At 37.5% G+C, this 22,958-nt stretch overlaps 1 protein-coding gene across 2 annotated transcripts in view; it reads right to left on the minus strand.

Moving 5' to 3' along the window:
* Positions 1–22,958, minus strand: part of Ankfn1 (ankyrin repeat and fibronectin type III domain containing 1) — a 336,634-nt gene that overhangs the window by 26,558 nt on the left and 287,118 nt on the right. For both annotated transcript variants that reach the window (XM_048788565.1, XM_048788560.1), the window contains 4 exons: positions 19,308–19,523; positions 10,621–10,787; positions 7,810–7,960; positions 6,081–6,249 (listed from right to left, as the gene is read on the minus strand). In XM_048788565.1, coding sequence (XP_048644522.1) covers positions 6,081–6,249; positions 7,810–7,960; positions 10,621–10,787; positions 19,308–19,523 — 703 coding nt within the window. The remainder of the gene's footprint in view (positions 1–6,080; positions 6,250–7,809; positions 7,961–10,620; positions 10,788–19,307; positions 19,524–22,958) is intronic.

Consider the following 22,958-nt stretch of genomic DNA (forward strand, 5'->3'; position numbering starts at 1 on the left):
GCCACTCACTACCTGTGTGGTGTACAGATAACCTCTAGGAGTCTTAGTATTATCCCTAAAACAGGGATTACAATGCCTACCTGGGATTAAATAATACAATGTATATCAGGTACCCAACAGAGCATATAACGCATACCATTTACAAAATACATGTTTGTTCCCACCCACTGTCCCAACCCCTCCCCCGCCCTGGGAAGGGGAATGAAGCATTTATTGACTAGAATGTTAGAACAGGACTGAGATTAGAATATTTTCCCTAAGGTTCTCTAACTTGCTGAGCTCCTTATCAGTCTGGGTGGGTTTGGAGGTAAAGGAATCATGAGATAATATCCAAGAGTCCATTTAAGTGCCATGATTCTTTGCCAAAGTTTCAGAAAGAACCTGGGCAGAAGGTTCCCCTCTAGATTCCTAGTAGTGAATGAGTTGGCAGTTGGAATATAGGAACGGTCTCCTAAATTATGAATAATGGGCATTAGGAATGAAGGTTGAGACTATGCCATTTCTTGCAAGCCCATGGCCTGGATTCTATTAGGCTCATTGCCTGGATATCCCACAGGCACCTCAAAACTCATCATTTGTCAAACTGAACTCATCATCTGTCCCCTCCCCCAAACCTGTTCCTCCCTTCATATTTTTCCTGTTTGGGTAGATGTCAACATTATCCATCTCAGCACCCTATTCAGACTTTCTGGCTCCTCCATCTTGCTCTTCAACCACATCAAATCAATCACAAAGTCTCATCAGTTTTAATTCCTAAATTCCTCTTGCTCTCCTGCTTTATTCTCTTTACCTCCACTGTGGCTGCTTTGGTTCAGGTTCTTATTGCCTACTTGAACCAGTGAGACAGTCTTTCTAATTATCAATCTCTGGTCTCAGACCTTTTTTTCCCTTACTTTCCTACAATCTATCCTTCACAGAACTACTAAAATCCATTGAGACCATGTTGTCCCTTTCTCAAGTGTTTTTTTTTTTTTTTAATCAATCCCCTTTGCCTGCAGGATATAAAGTCTCACCTCCTTAGGATGATATAGGAGTAGCTTTTTGTGATTTTGCCCTTTTTTAACTTTTGGCTTCCTCAGATGCCATAAGCATCCTTCACATTGAGCTACTAAGAATGTATCTAATTGGACAGAACTTTCCAGCCTTCCAATCCTTTGTGCATGCTGGCCTCTCTGCCTAAAATAATTTTCCTTTTCTGTTCTGCCTTTCTTTCACTTTCGGAATTTTTATTTTTCTTCAAAATCCAGCTAAAGTATTATCTCTGTAAGGAATGAATAAGTATCTTTCCTCGAAATTCAGTAGCCCACATCTCATAGCAGTGCTTTCATTGTTTTAAGACTATTGGCATAGTTGCCTGCATTCCCTACTAGATTCTGAGTTTCTGGTGGGCACACTGTGCCTGTTTAGTATCTGTATGTCCAGCCCCAGCACAGTATCTGGCATACTGTGGAATCTCAGTAAACGTTTGTTGAATAAAGGATATTGTCAATAGCCAAGCACAGAACTATGAAATGTATACCAGGGCTATTTTTAAAAAATTCTCCAGTTTTTGTCTTTCTAGTCCAGTTAGTATGAATCATAGAGCCAAAGGAATATATAAAAATCAGCTTTCCTCATCACAAGCCTACTGTTAATTGTGACTGCCCACAGGGTCAGGGCAGGGTGACCTCCTGTATTCAGGCTAGGCAAATCCTCAAGAGGCTACATCACTGGATGGATTTTCTAATGGTTCATGATACTTCATTTTCCTTTTATCTTGGGAATAGTGTAAACAGTGATGCTTATGGGCCCCCCGGCACATGTTTTATTCCTGTAGAGGGATCCTTGCCTGTTCCTACCCCAGAGAAGATGAAGTGTCATCCCTGAAGCTGTGGAAAAGGGAGTGGGTCTTTGGTGAAATTGTACCACTTTGCCTCAGCTGAACCCTGCTTGTCCAGATCTTATAAGATGCTCCTCCTATAGGTCCATCTCTCTCTCAAAAACACAGATAGTCCTCTGAAGGAGTACCCTGTGTGTTTGCCCCATTGGTCTTTACTCCAGGAGACAGAGGGCTAAGCTCCTTTGTCACTTTGTCCTTGCTAGATCTGTTTAATGCTGGAATAGGTACATAGCTGGTTAGAATGTTATTTATGATTCACTTAGGCCACTGGCAGAAACATGGTCAGTTTGCCAAATCTCAAATCCTTTCATGGGGCTGGGGATGACTTATACAAGTCAAACTGAAATATAGTGCAATTATTTGTTCTATTATAATTTACATATTCCCATAATTCACACCTTTTCAAATTTCATTAGAATTCCCATGTTGTTATTAAAGTTTTTCTGAGTTCTGACTGGATTTCTGAAAACATTCTTTCCTTTCTCAGAAATGCTTAGTGTATCAGTTTTATTATAAAACTATCTATGGAGAATAGAAGTCCCTTCTAACAAAAAGCAAATAAAAAATGCTTAGCATATTTCTTAGAGGGGTTAGATGAACTATAGCCCGTCCTTAAAAGTTCCTATATAAGATGTTATTAATTTCTCAGTGGGCTGATGCTTACTGGAGGAAGTAGCTTTGATAATTTGCCTCTTGGAAAGTTCTTATTGTGTGGGGATAGGTTAGAGTTTGTCATGATTCTTACTGAGACCCAGTAATATTTTAAAATTGTTACTAGTGGAATGCAATAAATATTGTACTAAAGAGTGTATTAATCATCACGTATTGGCAACACTTTTTGCAGGTTCCTAAAAAAAGTTTAATAGAATTGCATATGCCAGTGGAACCAAGCCCAACTAAGAGGTCTTTTCTGGAAATTTACATGGTCCTAAATGATCAGTTGGATCACCCATAATATGGCAACAAGGGATGATAAAGAGAGTAAGAAAGTCTTACTCTAGGAAGAAACATCTTAAAGCCGGGAACTGTGAGACCTGGGCTTTGATCTCTGTCTTTTCATAGATGAAGGATAGTTTCCGATCTTATATTGCTTTTAGCAATATGGAGGTAAGGCAGATCAAGGAGGCAGACACAGTTGAATTCTACTGTATTATAATACTAACCACATCTCTAGTTCTGTGTTCATCTCTGTGTGTTTGGCAGTACTGTTTTAAGTATGGTCAATGGATTTGTGGATTTAGTATCACCAGAGAGCTTATTGGAAATGTACATTTCCTAGCTTCTTCACAGATGTACTGATTCAGCATCACTGGGGTTGGGCTTCAGGAATCTGTATTTTAACAAGCTATCCAGGTAGTTCTTATGCAAATAAAATTTGAGAAGCACTGTTCTAAGGCATCATATCCCAAATATGAGTTCAGTATACTTTTAATAGGTACTGTGGCAAAAAAGATTCCAGTCTTGGTTGAATGAATTTGGAGACTGTTGGGTTAAGCTAAGGTAAGCAAAGTTAAGCATTTTTTTTTTGTTGTTGTTGTTGGTGGTGGTGAGGAAGTTCTACTGGATTTTGCAGGAGAACTTATGTTACCCTACTGCTCCTGATTCTCCATTGGATTCCCAATATATTTAAAATAACATGTAAATTCCTCATCATGGCCTATGGGGCCTGCATGATCCTGGTCCCCATTGATTCTCTGATCTTATCTCCTATCTTTGTTGTTTTTACCTACATGCTGGGTGCATTTATCTCTTAGCCAAGCATACTCTCACTCTAAGGTCTTCCCGGTACTGGGGGTTGAACCCAGGACCTTGCTAGGCAAGTGCACTACCATTGAGATATGTCCTCAGACCTTTCCATTTTATTTTGAGATAGGGTTTTGCTAAGTTGCCCAGGTTGGCCTCAAACTTGCAATCCTCCTGCCTCAGTCTCCTACTCAATAATATTTGTCAATGAATGCATAAACAAAAGAATGGAGAGAGAAAATGGATACTAGTACATTTCTCCAGATTGTAGAGTAGAAATCAGTAGAACACAGTGTGGTTGCCCAAGAGGAATGTGTGAGCCTCACAGAAAAGAAGAGAGACCCTCACATGTCTGGGCCCTCCAGGGCCTTAGGAGTCATGTACTATTTTGATTGATACCAAATCACTGATTATTCCGTCAAGGCCATTAAAACATGGGAAAATGAATTTCAAGTAGTTTGACCTGTAATTATGGAAAAACAATGATTGTTTTACACAGAATGAAATATTGGTTAGCTCTCTAATGAAGTATTTTCCTTAGTTCTTGGTCAATTACTTATCTTACAGAAATCATTTACTTTTATGGCTTTAGCTGTTCTTAGTAGACACTGGCCAAATTTCTGTTTTAGTAACAATTTTTCTTTCCAGAATTTCTATTGCCAATGGGACATGTGTACTTAGCACCTTGAGACTCAACATATTCAAAGCTGAAAATCACTTTTTTCCCCAAATTGTTTTTCTCCCTGACTTTCATACTTTTAGTAGAGGCAGCGATATATTTGTAGTCATTGGGACTGAAAACCACCAGGGCATTCCTCAGACTTCTCCTTACCTCATTTAAACAATTGCCCACTCTTATTAATTACTCCTAATATTTCTCATATTTGTATTTGTTTCCTTTTTATTTCCTTTCATTTCCTTTTTTTCTTTTTGATTCCTACCCTAACCCTGAACTATTATAATAATCTCTGAATTTTTTGAACCTTGCTTCTGGTCCACCTTAAACAGATTCTTCAGGCTGGTTTTCAAGAGTCAATTTGGCCTTACTTTATTTGTAGAGCTTTTTATTCCTCTGTTTCCTCATATTTTTTTTTTTCTGATCTAGGCAAAGTGGACCACTTGTCCTCTTTCTGAATTTTTATCAAAAGAGCAGAACCTTTGTCTTACTGATTTCTAAATCCTTATAGTAGGCACCCAATATTTATTTCTATTGCCATTGGGTCATGTGAGATACTTTGCCTCAAACTATATTTCATAATAACAATACTGTTATAACATGGATTAATAATGTCCTTTGGCTGGGGAACTCATTAAATGGTGACATTTACATCCAGGCTTTTAGGGAGTGGTATGGTTAATAGTATTAATTGTGTAACCCAGAAAAGGCACAGAAAGGTTAAGGGATTGCCAGTGTCATACAGCAGGTGACCCAAAACTCTCAAGTTCCAGTCTGCAAGTCTGATTCAAACTTATCTTAAGAACTTTACCTCCTCTGGAGAATAACAGTTGCTGTTCATCACCTTTTAGCATCTGAATTGCCTGGAATAATAGGAACTGAGCAGTTTAAACAATATCCTGAAAAGATAAATTCAGATGCAAATGCCCAGGTCTCAAAATAAGACATCAGGCAGTTTCCTTGTCTGCTTCTAGATCTGGTGGCTAGGGAGCAATTCAAAGAGGGTCTGCCTCCATTCCATCCATCCACCCAGTCAGCCTCCCACAAACTGTATAATTCATTTGAATTGACAGAGCCCTTACTAATTGCCTCTTATTGGCCTGTTACAAGATGAAGCACGGAAAGGGAGACAAAGCCTTCCTATTCACATTCTCAGTAGGCAGCAGGGGTCTCTGCAAAGATGGAGAAACTGGAGCCCAAGCTGTTCATTTTTGAAAGTCAGGACAAGATCTTCCACCTTACTCAGAACCCCTTATAAAAAGTCACAACATTGCATCCTGAGAGACTCGGTGCATTTATTAATGGTCTGTCAGAAATTTAGTCTATTTAATATTAGAGTCTATTTATGACTTATATTTATGGACCTTTTTCCCCCTCCCAAGTGATACAAACTCTACATTTTAATTTCATTATTATTTTTTCCCAGTTGGAGGTGGGGAAGGGGAGAGAAGGGGCAGTACTTTTCATAAAAACATCGTTCTTATATTTATATTTTAAGAAAGCAAAGGAAAGGCAATAAGCACAGCCTGATAACTGAACTTTCTGTTTAGAATTCCTTCCTCTCCATTGGGCCTTAGCTATGTTTCAATAATTATTGCTCAGGCACATAGTCTTGGAGCTTTGCTTTTTCTCAGACTTGTACACAGTTCTAGGAAGGGTTGTTGCCAAAGCCATCATGTGATTTATTGACCCTCCACTGGGACAAGGGGGAACAGATATAACTTTGTGATTTTATTATAAGGAGGCTGGGTTAATATTTCTAGGTGAAACAAGCTACTATACCAAGTTCAAACATCTGAAGAGGGAGGTTAAGAAACCCTGAGTGTGGGGTGTAAGGATTATTCTGTCCTGGGGCTGTACAGACGTCGTCTGAAGCAGGGAGCAGGAGAAGAAAGGACACATTGTGACCCAATTCCAACACCTCCTGTGTGTAGAGGCGGAAGTTCCTTGCCTGCAGAGGGACACGCGTGGAGGAAAAATAGGAGAGTTACAACATGGCACTTACATAAACAACACCAAACTGGCATAAAACATCTAACAAAATTACACGACTTCAAGCTTGGAATTTTTATACAACATAAATATTAGGGTTCAGCCCATTTAATAATGCTATATAAAATCAAGATTTAAGGCAATAATGTTCCACATAAACTCTGAAAACAACATTTATGCTTCTTATAAAAGCAGAAAATGATTGCATTCTGTGGGCTTTTCAAAATGATGAATATAATTACATGAAGTAACAAAAATGGATTGAATTAAAAATCCACTAGTTTCAATTTAAGTTGGTTAAAGGGGAAAAATGTAGTTTCTGGCCAAGGACTGAGAAAATTTTACAAGTATCAAAAAAAAAAAATGTTGTATATACTATTAGGCAGTTGGGCAGCTTTCTCCCAACATGTATATGTAGCCCAAGAGTCACCAATGAAATTTGAGCTGCTTCAAACCTGTTAAGTCCAAGAAACCATTTAATAGTATCGACTGTCACATGTAGAGCTGTTTTTTCCCCCTTCCTCATGAGCACATGGCCACCTCTGGAATAATCTAGTTGTTTCCATAGTGTACTTCTGGCATCTCTTGCAATTTAGCAAATTAGTATTCATTAGTTTGGGCTGGTTTAGACTGGCTATGCAGTATTGACTTAAAATCAGAGCAGTACCCCAGTGGAAGCACACTCCTGCAATCTTTAATTTCTCCCTGCCTCCATGGGTCAGAGGCCACCTCATAGTTCTCTTTTATTAAAAGAGAGCCAGATACTCCTGTAAGGGTTTTCCTAAATAGGCTAAGTGTGTGTGTGTGTGTGTGTGTGTGTGTGTGTGTGAGAGAGAGAGAGAGAGAGAGAGAGAGAGAGAGAGAGAGAGAGATGGATTGATTTGGGGAAAGGGGCAGAAATGATGAACATATATCTAAAAGAAACAAATTCAACCTAGTGCTACATCCTATCAAATTGATAGACAGAGCCTAATAAACTTTTAATATTCTCTTAAATTTTTTTGAAATGACTTATTTGTGGAGGTTAGATTTCATGTTTTAATTTATATAAGACAGTAATTTTGACAGTAACTTCTCAATGGGTAGATAGAATGATGTAGTTGGGCCACTACTGTAGATTATACTATTATTCTTCTGTTCTTAGATAAATCATTTGTATATTTAGCTGCACCCTTGTTTGTTTACACATGCATATATGTATATATTCTCATTGCTTTATGCTATTCTGATATTGAGCCATGGTGACTTTCAAGGTAGATTAGATGGCAGTACAGTGGGATCTGGAAAACTTGGAAGAGACTGATAATAGGGAAAAAGAGCACAAGTATAGTTTGTGTGTGCTTATAAGCATTAAATTCAAAGTGTGCACGTACATGCAAAGTGGTATTTAAATAAAAGAAAGTAAATATATATGTGTGTGTATATATATGCATATATATATCCCTCTTGAGTAAGTTTTATGCTACAATGTAGTTTCCATGAACCATAAAAAGAAGATAAAAATGGTAAAGTCTAGTACCTGGTGTAGAGGTATATTGATCTGCTTAAGGAGAGCTTTCACTGCCATCTGGAGCTCGTAGAAGAACAATTGCATGGGGCAGTCAGAAGTATGATCCACACTTTCCATAGATTCAGAGCCAGAAAGCTTTTGGATCCATTCCCACTCCTCTCTGTATGTTGAGTCAAGTTAAAATTAGAAATATAACAAAAGTTCAGAATACAACTCAGAACTTCTTTAGCATATATGTCCAGAACCTGGACAAGCAATTTTTGGTGGTTAAAACTTAACAAAATTCATAAAATTCGAACTTTTTGCCACCTGAATGGAGTTTAAAATAAGCTTTTTCTAATTTAAGCTTTTGTTCACCTATCAAGCCACATATGCCTCAGAATGCAGGTCTAATTTGTGTACATTTTCCAAATGTCTAGGTTTTGAGATTGAAGCTTTCAAATATTTTGTAATAATTTCCTGACTGTCCTATTTTTCTTTCCCTGTGGGTCCTCCATAAGTTCTAAGAGCCTACATTTTACCACAGGGGCATCTGCTGGTTAATTCCATAGTTGGGTAACCACTGGAATCTTGTCCAACTCAGGCAGCAAACCACATGGCACATTTCAAACTTGTCCTGTTGTAATGGTGGGGCCTATTTTTATTTCTTTCTTCTTCCAAAGCTTGAGGAAAATCACAAACAGAAACACCAGACAATTTCAATACAAGGAAGTAAGGGACACACATCACTGCTTCCATCCTCCTCTCAAAACAGTCATCTATGTCTTCATTCTGCATGCTCTGTAGTCCTTCCTGATGAACTTTTCCAAATGTCATTTAGAACGGAAGGGAAAAGAATGGTGGTGGGAGGAAAGCACATCTGGTTTGTCCCTCAAAGGCTGCTCTTCAAAAAGAACTTGAAAAGATCAAGGTAAATGCCTCTTGGGTAACACTGTTTCCACAGGTATTTTAGCACAAGTCTTGAAACACATTCAGTTGGCCAGGTTTCTCCTTGGAACTCTTCAGGGAGCAGCAGTGTGCTCTCAGGAACAGGCTAGAGAGGAAAGGAGAGCCCTCTTTGGGGACAGAATGAGAGGAGGCGCTGACACATGTTCCCATCCTGTGAAAACCAGGGACTTCCCCAAAGGGTCATACCAGCCTTGTCTCCAATCTGAGTCAAATTGAATGTGTCATGAGCTTTTTCATCAAAAGCAAACAAACAAACACCATTCTCTTTTTTAAGCTATCCCTTCAGAATAGTTTTTTTTTTTTTAAGATATGTTTCATATCAGGTCTCATACTGGAAAAGACTAGAACACTTATTCTTTGTCCCAATAAGAGAAAAAAGAATAAAAATTAAGCCCTATTGTATACTTTTGACTTTACAAAGAATTATCTTAAAAACTGGCTTGGTAACTATTTCTTCTTTCCCATCACTGATATTGAACTAAGCGAGAGGTTTATGGCTAGCTGAAGTGTAAAAAGTCTAAAGGACCACATTGCTAAAATAGGGTCTCATAATCAAATTAGGAAATAGTCTACCAGTATGGATACCATGAAACACCTACCACTAACTAATTGTTTTAGACTATGAGGATGAGGGAGATGGCCCTAGCAGAGCAAAGGTTATTGGAATCTTGTAAAAATGAACTTTGGATAATTGGCAGAGGAAATTAGTTCATGTAACCACTAATAGAGTATAAGCTATTAGGACATGATCTAGAAATGGATGAAAACAACCACTGCCAACTCAACACAAATATGAGCCATGTAACCTATTGGGAAGACTCAGAAGATAACTAATGTTGATTGTTGAAATGACCACCAGAGGGCAGACTTAAAGTCCCGGTGTAGTTGATCAGTGAAAGGAGAGAATATGGTGGTCAGTGAGTTCTTTAAGAGATTATCATCATCATCATCATTTATTCCACTATCATCAAATAATAGTTATGTAGTGAACCCTGAGAGATATAATAGTTAATAAAGGAAGTCTTTCAATTTTGAGGGCCATATTTTAAATGATCAAATTAGAGTCTACTTTGGTTGTAAGCAAATCCATAGGTGTAAATAGAATTTGAGGATCTAGTTTATACTTTTTGAAGCAAATATATAATATCTCATTATATATTTCTTCTTTTTCATTTTTTAAATGTTGAACACAATTCAGTACATTATAGTAGAGTTTCAGAGGCCTGCTATTAGGGTTAGTTGTAAAGTTGAGCCAGATTACCAAGATTTTCCCAAAGCTAACAGGGTAATTCACCAAATGCCAAACCATACAGCAAATCTCCAACAGAGGCTCAGACCTTGTTACTTCTTTTCTTCCCTAGAGAATCAAAAGAGGCATAGGGAACATATAAGATTCTCAGGCCAGGGGGTTAGGAGTAAGGAGAATGAAGGTTTGAGGTGAGGTTGGGGGATCCTTTAAGATTCAGTAGCTTTATCAGATTCCATTCCCATAGAGAATTTTAAAAACAATGAACAAAACAAACATGAGTTTTAGATTGTGAAGAAAAGGTATTATAAATAGCAATTTGGGAAGAAAAGGTCATATGTTCATTAATCAGTTGAGCATCAGTGCTTGTACCATTAATAATGCAGAGGGAATCATGGAAAGACAGTACCCCCTTTTAATAGGCTCACTCATTGCACCAACCCACAATGGAAGCCCTCCTTATCCTGGTGTTAAATCTCAGCTGTGGCATTGCTCCAGTGTGCTGTGGGACATCTCACCATAGAAACTGTGCTGGCAAGTAATGTTTCATTTTCCTTTGGGCACATCAAATTGGTCACTTGAGCCATTGTTTCATCACAAGGAAAATTCTGACTCTGACCACTTACTTGGAAATGTTATTGTTTTCACGGATCTTCACATGGCAGAGGATGTTGGGTAACTTTTGAGTTACAAGAACTTTGATCTGATCCACAGAGCTACATAGTTTTAGGTAACCTAGATATAATCCAGGAGAGAGACGCTGATGACTCCTTTTGTGATAGGAGAGAATATCCTGTAGAGGGAAATAAGACAAAATAAGAAATCACTTTGATAGACACTCTCCAAACCTTATTCTCTTTAAGGTGGGCCTGTAATGAATGATAGGCACTGAGAATGATTAGGTGAGGAACCATAACAACCGTGAATATAGGGGGAGTGTTGGTGTTGCAGCTAGTCTCACCTTCAGGAGAGTTCTCCTCCAAGTTAGGTAATCCACCTTTAACATAAGTCTGCCTGCTTGTTTTCCTCACATTTCTTTGCCAAGGCTAGGTGTGTGGGTTGTGATGGAATAAGCTGTTAGTGGTGGAGGTAAATAATAAAGAAAGAGAATTCATAATTTCTATCCTTGGAGGACTGACTGTTTAGCTGGGAGAAACAGACATTTGCCAGTATAAAAGCTGACAAAGCAGTTACAGGAAGCTTCATGCTTTCAGGAAAATTAAAATGGAAAAGTCCATTATAAATGAAACCATTTAAATCAGAGTCAAAATTTTATAGCAAGTATATATAAAAGGTTGATTGATTCTGTATCTTAAAGTAATCATGAGATAATAATTTTATGTTATTAACATTTAAGTTGTAGGTATAGCTTAATTCTGAGAATGAGTTAAGCATTTATTCCCTTTTTTTGGGGGGGGAGTTAATTCTTTAGACTAAATTATAACTGAAATGGTACTCCTCATACTTGATTTTCACAAAGTCATCATGAAGAGGATAATTTTTGCAAAAATATTTGAGGGCTTCAGAATTTCTTTCCTGGAATCTTAAGACATTTTTCCTGGAATCTTAAAATGTTCTTATACAGTTCTTGTTCATTTTGTGCTTGTCAATCATAACTAGTCTACTAATCTTAGAGTCTCAATTGTCAGTGGCTTTGCATGCTGATTAGGTCTCCACATTATCTTCATCAGCTTCACAAAATTCTGCATCTTTTGCAATATTTAAAATTTTGCTTTGCAATGGATTGGCATTGGATTTACATTGTATTGTCACATCAAAATATTCTACAGGCTACAGAGACTGAATGAAGTTGTTAATAGAGTAGAAAGTGCCAACTAAGTACAGAGAGATATTTGAATCAATTCTTGTTCTATTTGTGATCAGTACCTAGTGAACTATTTGGGTTATGACTTTTGCCTCTCTGAACAACTGCAGGGACTCATAGTGAATAATTAGAAAACACAGTTCTCTTTCCCTTCTGCCCATATTAGTAGATAAGGCTTTTTAAACCTTTGGGTAGAAGGGTGTGAGAAATTTAGGAGTGATGAATCGGGTAATGATCTTAAGGGAAGGTTTCCTATAAGCTTGGTTTTCACTAAGGGTAAAATAACTAAGATAAAGTTTCAAAAGTATCAACACACACACACACACACACACACACACCCCACACACAAGATAAGCCAATGAGGTGATAGGTATTCGAATTAGCTTGATTTAATCATTCTACATTGCCCACATATATCAAACATCACTATGTACCTCATACATGTTTACAATTAAGATTTGTTCAAAAAGTATTAATAAAGATGAATAAATAGGAGCAAAATAAAGGGAATCAACTCTCTACTAAATGTAGATGAGGCAAGAAATAAACAAACTTGTATATATGGAAGAGAAAGGTATGAGGCTTCCTCTGTGCTCTGAAGGAACAAGTTCTCATCTGTAGGATTAACTATTTGCAGAATCTAACATACTCTGTTGTGTATTGTATCGTCTGTCCCATCTTTATGAAGCTTGAATTCCCATGGTTTATTGGTCACTATGGGAAATATTGGGGTTTCAGGTAAAGGTGATGTGATACCTACTCTTGAGGAGGTAGAGAAAGATGAATAAATTGGTGATTATAACATACTGAAGTCAATTTTATAGTAGAGACAACAACATGGTAATTGTAGAAAAGGACAAAATAAAAATGGTCATAATTGGGAAGACAATATAATATGTATAAAAAAGCAATCTTCTCATCAAGAAGGATGAATTGTTATTACTACAGGATGAAAAAGGCCGAACTTACTAATATTTTCAATTGTGTTTCTTAAAAATAGATCTTAGGTAAGCAGTTGACTCGAAGTTTGGTCAAGGTAAGTGTTTTAGGAAATAAACAACTAATTAAGGAGAGAGAAATGGTTAATGTGGGAATAAAAAATAGAAGGATATACATTCATTGCCAATTCTTCTTTGATCAGAAGAATTTGATTATATGCAACCTAGGGGCACTTACTGAACAAGCAGATGTGGCTATGGACTCATGGGTCATTATTTTTGAGAAGTCATGGAGAACTAGAAAAGTCCCTCAAGACTACCAAAGGACAAATATGCCTGGCTTTGCAACAGAAAGGGGAAAAACACAGGATGACCCTAGTCATTAAAGACCTTCGTCATATTGATCTTTAGGAAAAATGAGAAAGAACCATCAATCAAACATTCAATTTGCAGTCACACAGGAAATCCCAAGGCACTAAAGAGGAGTCACCATGGGTTTGTGAAGAGCAATCACACAGACAACTTTAATTTCTAACAGCTATAAAATAGGATTCACGAACCAAGGAGAAGTCTCCAGTGTAATCTGTGTCATTAAGATAACCTGAAAACAAGCAGAATCATGACCACATTACTTTAATAAGCTGAATATCTGGGTTGAAGATTTGTCGTTAATGAAGATGGTATTGGAATAGTATATAGATTGAGTGATGGCTCAGGAGGGATTGGTCCAGAGAACCAATATGTTCAGTTTATTTATTGACATTCCAGACAAAGAAAATCAAGAATGTGTGTGTCAAATTTGTGGGTCCCAAATTTAGTGTGGTTTTGATTTTCTGGAAAATAGTAATAAAGCTATGAATGACCCAATGTATTGGAAAAATAAGCCTATCATAATTAGGGTTGAAACTTAATAAGAAAATGTGCTTGTAAAGACTCAAACCCAAGAGTACAAAGATAGGATGGGTCAGGGTATGAGAGAAAAACATTCGAGTCAGAAGTGACCACAAATAGATTGTGAGTTAGGAACATACTGTGGTTTTATAAAAACCAACACCATTCTAGGATGGAGTAATTCACTATTTCATTCAATTTTAAAAGGACTATTACTGAGCATCTACTATGAATTCCCTTGCCTTTACATAGTCATTTGTTCTTTATTGGTCAGAATGCTTTTGCAACCTGAAAAATGCTTGGGAAGAGAAATAAGCTTAAGTACACTAGAAAGGCCCTGTAAAATCAAAATGGATGTCTGTAGGTCTATATATTACCTGATTTAGCCTCTAACCTGCATTTCTAGCCTCTACCTTCCATTACAGCCCTTTTGTGTCCCCTATCTTCAGCCATAATGGATTACTTTTTCTGTCTGCATACATTCCCGAATTTCTCTCTCTTTTTTTGTTAGTTTATTCACTTATCCTACCAACTTTTATTGAGCACCCACTATGTGTAAAGCATTATGCTAAGTTATTAATGACACCAAGATGAACAAGACATGAGGACAGCCTCACCATGATTTCCCTGGACATATCTTAAATGGAAATTAACATTTCAGTGTATGGGAGAAATATGTAAGCCAATTTTTCTAACCCACCATAAAGGCCATAAGAAGACTGTAAGGTCCATGTGGAACCAAGGGAGGGTGAGATCCACTCTTCCAACTTCTGCCTCATTTCTTTACTATTTCCTCTATTTAGTTTAATTCCTCCTCACTCCCTTCTCTTGCTGTCTTTTCTCCACCTGATAAACTTAACTTACCTTCATGGCTCAGCCAAATGCCACATCTTCTGCAATACCTTCCCTGATATTTTCAGGCAGAATTAATAGCTGCTTTGTGTGTGCTCCCATAGTACACTGTTTGTACTGCTATCGGGCTCTGGTTTAATTCTGCCTTGTATTACCTTGATTTGTTTACAAGTCTGTCTCCCTCCCTTGACTGAACTCCTTGAGAGCAAGGACCTTGACTTATTCATTTGTTTTTCATATAGCACCTAGAAGAGTGCCTGGCACCTCCTTGATGTTGGAAAAAACTGTTTATTCAATATGAAGTGAAAGGCCCAGAGGTGGTAGGTTCTGGGGCTGGGCCTCTGGGGGAAAATATGCTATGTGGGTGCAGTAACTGGGAAGGGCATATCTATCAGATATCCTGAGATCTTTTTAAGGGAACAATAGATAGATGCTTTTAAGATAACTGCAGGGCCTTTATTGTGCTGGATGAGGTGTGGAAGCTGAATTGTGTAGGGTAGTACAAGTCACAAAATCGTGACTGGTAGTCTTTGCAAGACCAAGATTGTTTAAACCACAAAGAATTTTAATTTTCTGAATTGTTTCCTAAATTTTAAAGAGATTTCACCCTACACTCTGGATTTCTAACTTCTCTTAAAAAGCAGAGCATACTTAATCAATGGGATTACATTTTTACACTGTAATAGCTGAGGCTGAATAGGAATGCCTCCTTAGATAGGACAAGGACTCTCCAGATTAATGTAGTCCCTATTACTTTCACTTCTTTCTTTTTAAAACATTATAAGTCATATACCATAAAATCCATCCTCTTAAAGCATGCAATTCAGTGGTATTTAGTATGTTTACAAGGTTGTATAACTATCCACCACTGTCTAATTCTAGGCCATTTTCATCATTTCCAGAAAGAAGCCTCACATTCATTACCATTCTCCAATTTCTCCTTCTGTGCTTGTAGAACCACTAATATGAATTTGCTTATTATGGATATAGCAAACATTTAAATGCAGTCGTCATACAATAAGTGGCATTTTGTGTTGGTCTTCTTTCACTTTGCATAATGTTTTCAAGGTTCATCCATTCTGTAATATGGATCTTCATTAATTTTTATGGATAAATAATATTCCACCATATGGTTGCACCACATTTTATGTACCCACTCATCAGCTTTCTTGGATTTTCAGATCGTTTCTACCCTTTGGCTGTTGTGAATACTGATTGTATGAATATCGGTGAATGAGTTTTTGTGTGAACTCAATTGTTTCTTAAGTCATTAAGAAATTAGCTCATTTTCATTAATCTTTCTGATTCCTGTAGGTTTTGATACTTATGTTAGTTGCTGCTTGGGGATAGAAAAAATAGGAAAGTGCAGGAAAACAGTAGAGAAGGGCGGAAGAAGTAGTTGGTCTTGGGTACCTGCAGTGTAAGAAGATATTGGGTACCTACAGATGACAAGAAGAGGAGAGGAAAATAGGAATGGGAGGAGAAAGAGGACAGCCTCACCATGATTTCCCTGGACATATCTTAAAGAAAGTAGGCAGAGAAAGCAAGGTGGTGGAATGGGAAGGGGACCAGGGATGTGGGTCCTAGTATCTCATAGTGCTGCATTTCAGCTGATATGACTTTGCCCAGCTATTTCCTTGAAATCCATGGCTTCATCTGTGCACTAGACAATAGAATACTCAATCTCAACTGAGTTTTCATGAGAATAAATAATATAGATGTGACAAAGCATTACAAAGTTAAAATTAACATGTGAGCGATTAATCTTCAGGAGAAACTTCACGTATGAAGTGTTCAATTACTGAAATAACCCCTGAAGAGAATAACCCAGCACCCAAGAGGGGCCTTCTTATTGGATATACATTCATTGCCAATTAGGTTGCTTAGAGGGACTCTAAATGATCCATATCTCTCTTTTCTTTTGCAGGAAAGCATGAGAACAATTTTTCTCTTATAGATACTTGAGAGAGGTCAGTTGTGAAGGTCTGCGTTTGAGGAGGTCAGGATGTTGAGGGAGTTGGGTATTGGAGCTTCCCTGGGGCTCTATGGATTAGTAGATTAGTTACAGGCTGAGATTTTGTTAGAGTCTTGGCGTGTTATTGAAAACCCTATTGTAGATCATATAGTTTTTAAAAGATATTTTTTAAGTTGTCAATGGCCCTTTATTTTGTTTGTTTATATGTGATGCTGAGAATCGAACCCAGTGCCTCACACATGCAGGCAAGTGCTCTATCACTGAGCCACAGCCCCAGCCCTGATTATATAGTTTTTATACAGACTTTCCTAATCATTATGAAAGGTGGTTGAAGTAATGAAGTGTCCTAAGGGATGGCTGGGCTAGTGCCAGAGGTATCCCAGGAGAGCAGGGAAGAAGAGGTGGATGGGATGTGTCCTGAGGAGAAATAGTATTGCTTGGATTTTTCTGAGTGAAGAAATAATAAAAAATCATGAATGTTTACTGTGCTACTCTTCTACTGCTTTACATATTAACCCATTAAGTCATCATTAGAACCCTGCGAAATAGAGCTTTTAGAGGAGGAGGAGATACAAGAGGTGAGAAGTTAAGTAACTTGCTCTGGTCACATAACTAGAAAGGGTGGGGTCAGGAGTCATACCCAGTCAGCCTGATTCCAAAGTTGTGAGGTAGCAGGAGAAAACCTAGGTTTCCAATCAGGTTGCCTGATGGTCATCACTCCACTGCCCTGAGAAAATCAAGTGGTCTGTAGCCTGTCATTGTGGGAATTACCCAGACTGCTTTGGGCCACCATCAAGACCTAGCTCAATCCTCATTTTAAGCTGGTGTAGCCAATTTAAATCTGACATAATTAAATCTTAAATCTATAACTGATTGGATACCAGCCCTAGGATTTTTATTCCCCACTTCCTCTCCAGCATAGGACCTGTATGGGAAGGTGGGGAGGGAGAAAAAATGGGGGGAAGAAAAGGGAGAGTGGGGTGGGTGGGAATGACATCAAGTAGGAATGCGCCAGTCAGCGGGGGTAAATTTTCCACTTGGATCTGTGTGGAAACCTGATCCTGCCTCTATTTTTGGTCTCCTTCTCTAACAACCTTTCACCAGATTGGAATTTTTCCTGCACCTGTAACACATTTTTAATGTAATAAGTCTAGGAGAAACCAGGTATTATATCATGCTGGGGCCTGGGCTGTGTTTCTAGGAGCAAAGGTAGCCCAGACCCCAGTTTATCCCTATAGGGGATTAGTGTATTAGTCACCCTGTAAAAGCTCAATTTATTATGATTTTTTAAATGTTTCTTTTAGCACTTGCTTATAAAAGGTGAAGAGGGGAGCCACGAATGTGTCTGTGTTCCCTGCCCCCACCATCTCCACATATGAACGTACACTCTCTATCAATTTCCTATGAACCCACATTCCATAAAATCAAATCCAGAGGCATTGGTTTTGACCAATTAGCTTACCCTTGCTGTGTTGGACTTTTGTCCTGCTTTGGGCCAGTGCAAGTAATGAACAGATGAGATTATTGTACCAGACACCCCTCAGTTGGGAATGAAAGGAAGTTAGAAAGTAAATTAGCTGTTGAAGGTGACCATGAGTGGCTATTGGGGCCAACGTGCAGATTCAGCTTGTTCATGTGTGACTGAGCCCTTCCTTTCCTGTTACTCCAGATGGGATGTCTGGTGGATATATGCCATTTGTTTCATGGGGTTTGGAGTAGCTGTTTCTGCCAGTTTTTCTACCTAGATGGAGAGTTCTATACAACTCACACTCATCACAGGGTTTAAGGGGTGGGGGAGAGAAACAGTGAGAAACAGTTTGATGTCCATGTTTACATGAGAACACTTGAGGCAGAGTGGTCGCTGGGACAGAGCATGCACTTACAAATAGACATGGGCTTGTGTCCCACTGCTGCCATCCAGGTCAAGAGTCTGCATCCAAGGTGCTTGGGTTCTGAATTTTGGTGCCTATTCAGTACTCAGATGAGTATTTCAGGCTTTATTTCATCTTCCATCCCTCATTCACTAAAATCCTAACTCCTATCCCAAGATGGGTTGTGACAGAGCAGAAAGAATCCAGCTTCCAATCAGAAGATCCGAGTTGAAATCTCAGTTCTGCCATTTTCTAGTTGTGTGCCCAAGAATGCATTCCATGTTTTGCAGGGTCTGAAGCCAATACAGTTTCTGATAACAAAATTATCAATGCAAAATTGCCAGGGTGCTGATCAGTGCCTTGAAAGGGCTTGTGCAAGTAAAGAGCTGAATGACATAGAAGCATCATTAACTTCACTGAATTGACCTCTGTGTATACCCTCGTGTCACTTAACCTGTTTGAATCCTGGTTATTTATTCCTAAAATGGATTTAATAATGCCTGTCTGTTCTAAGAAAGTATTGTACAGAACAAGCAAGAGTGAGTATATATCAAAGTGTTTTTGTTCAGTATCATATACATATAAATGTATCCAAACACACAATCTACATGTATTATTTTTACAGTCCAATCTGGTATTGGTTTGATGTCTTGGTTATATTGTGGATAGATACCCTACTCAGTCATTGGTCTGAGTGTTTCTTATTGGTTCAGTTGGTCAGGGCATTTTCAGAGCGATCATTCTGTGTATTACTTGACAAGTTCCAGATCTAGAGAGGGATAAATAAAAATAAGTTTGGCATCTTTCTTGTGTGTGGAGTATGAGGAATGGCCCATCTCTGGAATCTCTCTACTCCACCACTGCATCTGTAGATGTTTTTTGGTATATTTCACTAGAGCCTGCATAATAGTATTTGGGATTTCAAATATATCAGAACAATGAAAAACAAAACAATTTGTACCTGGATAGTTATCAGTAAAATATCTAAGGCTGTTGGTTCCTCTGGTGTTGATAGAGACTTCCTCTGGCTTTGAAGCTTTGAGATCTGCATCCATTTGCCATTAAAAAAGGAATAAAGCATCTCCACCTCTCTGATGGTGACTATGAGTATGTTTCCATGCCGGTCTTTAATGGGCTCATAGTAAACTCTTCCCAAGTTGTGTGTTCCAAGTAAATTCTAGAAATAAATAGATTACTGGTAGCTTAGATGATATTTTTAAAGAAAATGAACACAATAGCAACAAAAGATGTGAATAATTATCTGATTTCTGAGAAGTGTTTTTAAGACTTAAACCTAAAATATGTGGCATCATAGAAATGTTTTTAACAGAGGCTCAAAGAAAATATCTTCACCATGAGCCTGCAAAGATTATAGCAAGAGCACAAATATTATGTTTTTTTTTAAGCAAATTCAATATCTGTAAATATCTCTTACCCACATAGACACACGAGCACATAAACCTCAGTTACCAGCACTTGAAGAGAATCCCAGATGTTTTAAAGAAAAATGCCTGATATTTCAAGTATGCTATTTGTGGAGTTTTCAAGAGATCTACAGTAAGCTAGTATGAGGTGGGGTTGTTTAAAATGAAGAAGTGAATTGACAATGTAGCACATTGTACGGATCCCCAAATGACTGCACATTCCCTTCAAGATGCTTTAATTGAGAGATTGGCCTGGTTTGACTTATCTGTGTTTCGGTGAGTTTCACTTATTTAAAGGTTTGTTAAAATTTCTTATGAACTAGGTCAACTAAGGCAGACAATACTTTTAGAAAGGTAGGAAAGGAAGAATGCCACACTAAATGTGGAGGGGTCTGGGTGGGTACTACTAGAATCAACAGGAGTTTTACAAATATGCAGGGTGTGAAGATTTCTAACGTAGAGCACTGGATGATTAGGATAAAATCCCTTCTTGCTTTAAATATGTTTCAAAAAAAAAATAATCCCAAAGCTCCCAGTTGGTACTTTTGTGAACTCATATAAACCATGATGAGATAACCTGCTAGCATTAAAGCAAAGTGAATTGGAAATTGTAAAAATGACAAGGCTGTCCTAAAAATAAATGAGCCAGCTGGTTAGTATTCATGTCTGTGAAAACACTGGAGTAAGGACTATGTCTTAAGCTTCTTATTCTTCAAAAAGATCAGACACATAATGAGTAAGGGATTTCATAATTATTAGTATATCATAAAATTCATTTGTCAGAATTATTATTTTCTAAAAATAGTCTAATCTCTCAGATTTTTTTCTTTCTAATAAATTACTTCTAAATCAGACAGAGTAAGTTTGGATAAGCTTTTTAGTTCAGTCCTATGTAGTTCTGTGGTTTTATATAGAGGCAGTTTGCTAAATATGCAGTGCTATGCTTGTAAATGGGCTATGAATCAAAACAAAAAAATGGGGCATGACTGATTTGTAGCATATACCAATCTCTGTGGTGTAAATATTCCTGCCACAGTTGATTTTAGGCTACCCAGGGTATAACACCAAGTTTTCAATATTCCTGAATATGTAACAACTGGTTCTCTTGAGCCAGTTAGACTCAGCCTCAGCCACCACTGCTATTAAGACTTAAACTGATACTGAGTTTGAGGGCTGGCTGCCATTCATTAATAGCTAGACTGTTTATTCTCTTTAATTCTGAGTTTCACTATCTTAACTTAAAATTTTTTCCTTCTCAGACATCTTTTATGGGAATCCTTACCTCTTAAGAGTGTTTGAGGAGTTAAACAATGCATGAGAAAGTGTTTTGCAAACTCTCAAGCTTGCTACTAAATGGTGTATGGACTTTCTTTTCTGCTCTAATTGGAGTCCACCTTGGCTTACACCTACTCGTTTTCAAGATACAGCCCTTTCAGTCTTTCAGTCTTTCCATCTCTGGGTAGATTTTCCTAAAGCTCTGAATTTACCATCTTCTTTTTCCCTGTTGCTTCTTGTGCAAACTTCTATCTTAGCACATCTTTGACTTTACTGCATAAGATTGATGTTCATTTAATAAGATTATGATTGTTTCATCTTTCATGATTGTGTCTCTGAGTCCTTTGCACAGTGTCTGGCACATAGTGAGAACTCAATTGTTTGTCAACTCAATTAACATACATATTTTCATTAAGACATTGGAAATTATGATTTGCTGTGGACCAAGGCTGATGGATATACACTGATTGAGATGGTCATTTCATTTGTATAGGGTTAATGTCATTGGTTCACTGTCAACTTTGAATAGGTTTTCTAATGGGATTAATAAGAAGGCACTAAAAATCCTCCTGAAATTCTTCATTGACATTAATTGGGTTGGCTAGTTAGCTTGGGTGTGGGGTGCAATTAAAAGCAGAATATTCTTGTGAAAATAAGTTGAAGCTGTATTTCAAAGAGGCAGATTCAGGGTTCTTTTGGGCCTAAAGGAAAAAAATTGACCATGTTAATACCTGTCATACTATGGAATCAAGGTTAAGTTTCTTGATGATTCTATAGGGTAAAGAGGAATAAGAGCACTTGATAGTTGGCAGGATGCATTTAGATTATAAACAGAACATATTAAAAGACTATCAACAAACCCTGACTACAGGCACATTTTTAGAGATATGTTTTTAGTTTAAGGTGACATGAGAAGTTTAAGGAAGTCCAGAGGCAGGAGGTGAAGGCCTAGAAAAGAACAATAAAATTTTGGGGAACCCCTTTTTTTCCCTCCCTTGAGAAAGGGGAAAAAAACACAATATCATCAAAAAGTGTCACCTAATTCTTACTCATTAACATTAATTTCTTAAAAAACTATGAAAATTTAATGTAATACAATCTACACTTTTCAGATTATTCCTGTGTTTTGAGATAAGTAGTATAGATAACATCTGTGAGAGCAAAGTATACTTCTGTCTCTTCCTAAGAAGAGAACTTTGCTATTTTTCTGAAAGAAAGAACACAATGCTAGGTCTTAGTCACTTGCAGGCTTTCTTGTCTTATTTTTTCTTCCCCAAATGCTAACAGATACTGTCTCTCTCTTTCTGCCTAGATAATTTTAACTAATTAACTAATGCATATTTTACCTTCTTTTAAATAAAACAATAAAAGGCTGCTTCTAAGTAGGCTGCAAATGATGTGGAATATACTTCTACTTTTTCTTTTTTGATATAGTGTGGATAATTTCTTTAAAAACTTTGCCCACTTTTTTTTTTTTGTAAATTAGCACACAATAATATGTTAAAGTATTGGGAAGAATACAGTCCTTGGAGATACATGGATCTGGATTTGAATCCATAAGTACCACTTTCTATTTGTGTGACCTTGGACTCAAATTAGCCTTTCTTGGTCTCAGTTTTATCATCTGTTAAGTGAATATCAATACTAGTACATTGTCATCATGTTATAGTGAAGATTATATGAGATAGAGTTTGTAAAGCACTTAGCACAGTGCCTGGCACCTATTCTGTTAAACAAATAAAAGTTGTTGTTCTACTATTATTATTTACTATTATATATTAATTAAAGGAGGAGATTACTATATAGCAGAAACAGACAACAAGGATTAAATTGTACCAATTGGTATATACCACGATGAAGGTTAAGTCAGTGTGCAATAGACACAGAGGAGGAAGAGAAAGATTGTGATTAAG

Source organism: Marmota marmota, unplaced genomic scaffold (genome assembly GCF_001458135.2).
Source record: "Marmota marmota marmota unplaced genomic scaffold, marMar, whole genome shotgun sequence".
Classification (NCBI taxonomy): domain Eukaryota; kingdom Metazoa; phylum Chordata; class Mammalia; order Rodentia; family Sciuridae; genus Marmota; species Marmota marmota.